General features: G+C 33.1%; 2 protein-coding genes across 5 annotated transcripts in view; both read left to right on the plus strand.

The window, feature by feature from the left end:
* Positions 1–1,064: 1,064 nt before the first annotated feature.
* LOC108734364 (ankyrin repeat and IBR domain-containing protein 1-like) overlaps positions 1,065–5,513 on the plus strand; it is a 20,817-nt gene continuing 16,368 nt past the window's right edge. For 3 of the 4 annotated variants that reach the window (XM_025975826.1, XM_025975827.1, XM_025975825.1), the window contains exons 1-2: positions 1,065–1,358; positions 1,982–2,208. In XM_025975826.1, coding sequence (XP_025831611.1) covers positions 1,190–1,358; positions 1,982–2,208 — 396 coding nt within the window. In that variant the 5' untranslated portion in view covers positions 1,065–1,189. Of the gene's footprint in view, positions 1,359–1,498; positions 1,760–1,981; positions 2,209–5,513 lie in introns of all 4 variants that reach the window. The other variant, XM_025975828.1, reaches the window with a different exon arrangement.
* Positions 3,313–5,513, plus strand: part of LOC112904818 (ankyrin repeat and IBR domain-containing protein 1-like) — a 12,040-nt gene continuing 9,839 nt past the window's right edge. Inside the window, exon 1 of the mRNA XM_025975830.1 lies at positions 3,313–3,597. The gene's annotated coding sequence lies outside the window, so the exon portion shown is untranslated. The remainder of the gene's footprint in view (positions 3,598–5,513) is intronic.

Raw genomic sequence — 5,513 nt, forward strand, 5'->3', positions numbered from 1 at the left:
AACAAAATATTCTTTTATGTAAGAATAACCATAAATATAAAAATTTTATTTCAAATTTTACTATTATCCCTTCCACCTTATTTGAAAAATATTAAATCCTAAAAAACTTAAATCCACTTTACTTTGATCTAATATTAATGCTTACGGTGGTATGACAGTCAATTTTATACTAACACTATAAAAAAAATTAATTATTTGGTTTTCGCTATTTTTAATAACAAAATTTTGAAGTGCATGCTGTAGGTAAAACAACAAACATATTAATCAAGTTAAAAACTCAGTTTCATCATTACAGAAACTTTAGTTAATTAGTTTAATTTAGTTTCTAAGCCTTTTGTCAATAATTTAGTTTAAATTTAGCTTCCCCTCCCTTTTCTTCCCCAATTTAACGTTACGTACATAATAGTAAGTGATTGCGCTCTAATTTGTATTCCAATTATATAAATACCTACGTGTTTTTAATATGCCTCGAATTTTAAGTGGCTTATCAAGTTCAGTTTTCCATATTCCGTGAAACAAAATACGTATCATACAATTATTTACATTTTAATTATCGCCTCATTTTGCCAATCCTACTTAACTAAGGGGTGTTAATTATTCATCATCATGATATCACATAATGGGCGAGGTTTTAAACAATTCATACGTTAAATTAGGACAAATACAATAATTCAGGGTTAAAAACATTATTTATAAATTTATTATCCTTGTCATTAATTCATTAAAAAAATTAAATTTTACTTTAATTGTTTTTAATTCGCGCCTTGATGATTCCGAGCACATTTTTCGTTTATGTTTAAGCTACTGCTTTTGTTATACTTAAGTAGTACAAGAGAGATTATTTTTATTATTTTGACACGGAATCCGAATTCAATCGTAATTTTACTGATGTTATACTGATATTTATCAGTTAACTGCGCAAATTCATACCTATGAAATAATTGCGTCAGTTCGATGACTTTTTAACAATTATAAATATCAACAATGACTGGCAAATGTTAGCTTTAAGTTATCTATAACTTATCTACAGCTGTATAAAATTATAAATAATCAGGCAGGTAATCATTGTTGTTTCCCAGAAAAGTTATTGGTGGTTTATACGGAGCAACGTTTCTTGACGAAAGTCGTCACTTTGATGAAGAATTCAAGACGATAACAGCACAACAAGCAAAAACACAAAACAATCATCATGGGTAGCACTTCGTCCAAGTTTAAAAAATACTTGCAGCACGGGGACGAGTTTGCCGCCATGCAAATTTATCAGAGTTCTCCCGAGTTACGCAAGAACCTGGACCCAAATCTGAGTTACGGAGAGAATCACAACCACAATACTGCCCTTCACTATGCTGCCAAACACGGTAAGCAAAATTTTTACCGAATCCTCAGACAGGAACCGCCTGATTAATTCACTTTTTTATCAAAATTGTTTATTTGTACCCAATTAAGTAACGGCAAAACTTCAAGGGGTTAATTGTAATAATATTTCGTCTTTTGATAGTTTTTGGATAGTCGGTAAATGTTTTTTGACAATAAAATGTGTAACATTACTTAATCTACCATCAGCTAGAAAACATCCATCCAATCGTTTTCTGAACGAACCCTTTCAAAAACAGAAGAATCGTTTCTTATTGAATTACTTACACCTTGCAATTATCTGATTTCCCGAATCTTCCACATTCCACTGTAAACTATTGACTTATATGACCCAATAGATAATAATAATCAAACGGATTTAGTCGAGGCATCGGACAAACCATAGGTGAGCTTTATTTCGACAACTTCAAGTTCAAAAACTCAAGAATAGCTGCACTAAAACATGCACATCTTGCATTGCTTTCTTCTTATTGACTCAAAGACTTACCCCGATAAAGAACATAAACAAAATGTAGAATCGTCGTGGTGGTTAAGGAAAAAAAGCTCCTTTTTGGCCTTACATTCAGGTACTTATTTTTGATTATTTATTAAAAAGCAACTCTTTCAGGGATGAAGCACTTGCTAAGAACGTTCTTGAATGATTTGGGAGGTAATCCGAATAAGAAAAACGGCCTGAACGAGACTGTTTTACACTGTGCTTGTCAGCTTAACCAGACAAAAAGCTTTAGTGCACAAGAACGACGGGCCGCCTGTGTTCAACTCTTACTTTATTGGAAGGGTGTGCCTCTCAAGGAAGGCGGAAGAGAAAAAGTAGATTTGTCAGCTCAAGATAAGGTAAAGAATCTATATAAATTTGGTAGGATTTTTTTCGACCTAAATTCATCCATTAAGTGATAATCAGAGAAAAGACAGAAATACGACAATGCCACTAAAAGGTCTATTAAAGATGAAAAAAAAATTAACATCAGTATATCTAAAGAAAATAATTCGAAGTGGTCTGTATTCTGTCGAAACTGCCAGACGCGGATCGCGATTTCGATCTTTTTGGATCTCATCAGNAAAAGATTAGTATGCTTAGATTTGCAGATGATATAGCAGTGTTAGTATCTAGTAAGGAGTTAGAGATAGCATTAAATAAAATGGAAGAGGTATTACAAAACAGTATTGTATGAATGTAAATAAAAGAAAAATACTGGTATACAAGGAAAGAAGAAATAGGGAAAGAGTGAATATAAAGATAGGAGGTAGAAAATTAGAAGAAGTGACTGATTTTCGGTATCCAGAAAGTCGGATAGCTCAGGCTGAAAGGGACATTACGAATATAAAACAGGAAGCGAAGCGTTAACTTAACTAAAAGATGCATGTCTCAAACATAGAGCTGTACGGGTGCGAAACGTTGGGCGCGAAGGAAAGAAAGAAAAGGTTTGAAGCGTTAGAAATGTGGTGTTACAGGCGATTGATAAGGATACCCTGAATAAAAAATAAGAGAACAGAGGACTCTACGAAAGTAAATAAGAAATAGTCGAGATAGGTTAGTAGGACGCCTTCTCAGTCATGAAGGGCTAATTAGAAACATATTAGAAGAAGAAACAGGAGTTAAGAGAAGTAGAGGTAGACCTAGATTAGATTACTGTTCACAAATAGTTAAAAATGTAAAATGTTCTAGTTTTAAGGAAATGCGAAGATTAGCTGAGGAAAGACTAGAGGGTGGATCTCCAATAATTTTTAAGACTGACGACCTTACGATGAAGATGAAGAAAAAAATAAATATAACTTTCGTCACTCCTAACAAACATTAGTATCAAACGTTTTATTCAAATTGTGTTACAAAGCCTGTAATTTGTCATAATTACTAACCACTTTATGATTTTATTTAACAACTACCCACCGTGTTTACAGTCACTATGTATCTGAAACGTTACGCAGTAGTTAGACCACAAGAAAAAACTTTTTTACCAAATGTTTCAATGGTTTCATGCATAGTCAAACTCCAGGAATAATAAACCAAATAAAGCACTATAAAGCGCCTAAAAATAACGTGTTCGAAATAGCCGCAAATATCGCTTGGCGCCGTTGCGCATGGTCGCCATAATCGATCCCGTATCCCGTCGGAAACTCCTACAGGAATAGCAGAAAACAAATGTCAACTTGTTCAAGCTGAAATGCATAACCAAAGTGACTCACAAAATGACTCCTGTTGTTGATAATTTTACCTTATATGTGGTAAGAATTAAATTATTTATATCAAGTATATTATGAACTTTGCACCGGAGCTTTGTTGCATGCTTTGTATCAAGCTTTTTAACACTAGTTTGATGTTGTCACACACAATATGTTTACAGGAAAATTAGCAACGTATTATGCATTTTTATTATATTTTGCATGCCCCCCAAGTAATGTTATAGATAATAAATACAATAACACTTGACAAAAGCGTTACCATTAAACTTTACTGTAGTCAACGATTAATCTTATTGAAAACATAACTAACTTGTTGTATTGTTGGTTCGCTTTAATGTCATTTGATCGATTAATAATAACACCCATTAACATTTTATTGCTTTACATCTTGCAAAATGTTTATTTTTACTTTGAAAGAAATTTTACAAAAAAATGTTAATTTCTTTTTCGTACTATCAAACTTATTTATATTAAATCTTCACATCCTGGAGCTAATTGATAATTAAAACGATGAAATAAAATGAAGGAAAGGTTTCATGAAGCTACTTTTGATACCCAGTATGCCATTGTTTAATAAGAAACTTAAAAATCTGTAATTTTGGCATATTCGAGGTGGAAAAAAACAATTGGAAAGAGGTAGACTGATCTAAATGTCTATATTCGAGTGTGTAGTTGGTTGCGTATATATACATATATTAAAGTACAATTGAAAATGTTAAAGGGTTACAGTGGGAATCGTTTCTATCAACAAAGGCACTGTTCAATCTACAAATAAATTGAGAAAAGTCACTGAACTCTTCGTCCTGCATTTTTAGGCTTAATTGCCTTAAATTTGTTCAATAATGCAGCTACAGATGCATGAAAAAGGGTCACTACCGGTTTTATAAGCAAGTTCATGTTTCTTCCTTCATTTCCTTGTTAAAACGAGCCTTAGCTCAGATTAGTTGTAGATATAAATGACAATTTAGTTGAACCTGTCTTGAAATGTAGGACATAGATCTTAATGTACGCATATTTAAAGTTGTTCAAAAATAGAACTCGCTAATTTTATGAACTTCTGTTCCTATATACCTAAATGAGAAATTGGCTATTATTATTTCTTGAAACAAACAATCTAAAAGAAATTACAGTTTAATTCCTGATAAATCACCTTTTATCTACCGTGATGATACCAGCGCTACTTTTATTTTATTCAAGTCAAAATTAAAGCTGCTCAAATTCGGTGGTTTTATGTATAGAACAATTTTTGTCGTTTAATTTTATAAAGGGGCACACGAATTTTTATGACGGTGTGTCAAGGTTCGACACAGAATTTTCAAATTTAATTTATACATCGAAGACGCGATCAACATCATTAAAGACAGTACAACTGTAGGGATAGATATACAGGGGGGAAAGATTAGTATGCTTAGATTAGCATCTAGCAAGGAGGAATTAGAGATAGTTTTAAGTAAAATGGAAGCGGTACTGACAGATCAGTACTGTATGAAAATAAATAAAAGTTAAACTAAAATACTAGTAGTCGTGTCGTCTTTAATAAAAAGAAGTCACTTCTATGCTAGAGAACGGTTTATTTAGAAATTCGAAAAAGGTTGTTAAAGGTGTATGTTTGGAGCGCGGCGTTGTACGGGTGCGAAACGTGGATAGTGGGCGCGGGGGAATAGAAAAGGTTAGAAGCTTTCGAAATGTGGTGTTATAGGCGAATGATGAGGATATCGTGGGTAGAAAAGGTTAAAAATGAAGAGGTATTAGAAAGACTAGGAGAACAGAGGACTCTAAGGAAATCAATAAAAAATAGGCGAGATAGGTTGGTAGGACACCTTCTCAGGTATGAAGGTCTAGTCAGAGACATGTTAGAGGCAGAAACAGGAGTTAGGAGGGGTAGAGGTAGACCTAGATTAGATTACTGTTCGCAAATAGTTAAGGATGTGGGCTGTTCTAGTTTTAGGGAAATGCGA

Source organism: Agrilus planipennis, unplaced genomic scaffold (genome assembly GCF_000699045.2).
Source record: "Agrilus planipennis isolate EAB-ADULT unplaced genomic scaffold, Apla_2.0 scaffold54, whole genome shotgun sequence".
NCBI lineage: Eukaryota > Metazoa > Arthropoda > Insecta > Coleoptera > Buprestidae > Agrilus > Agrilus planipennis.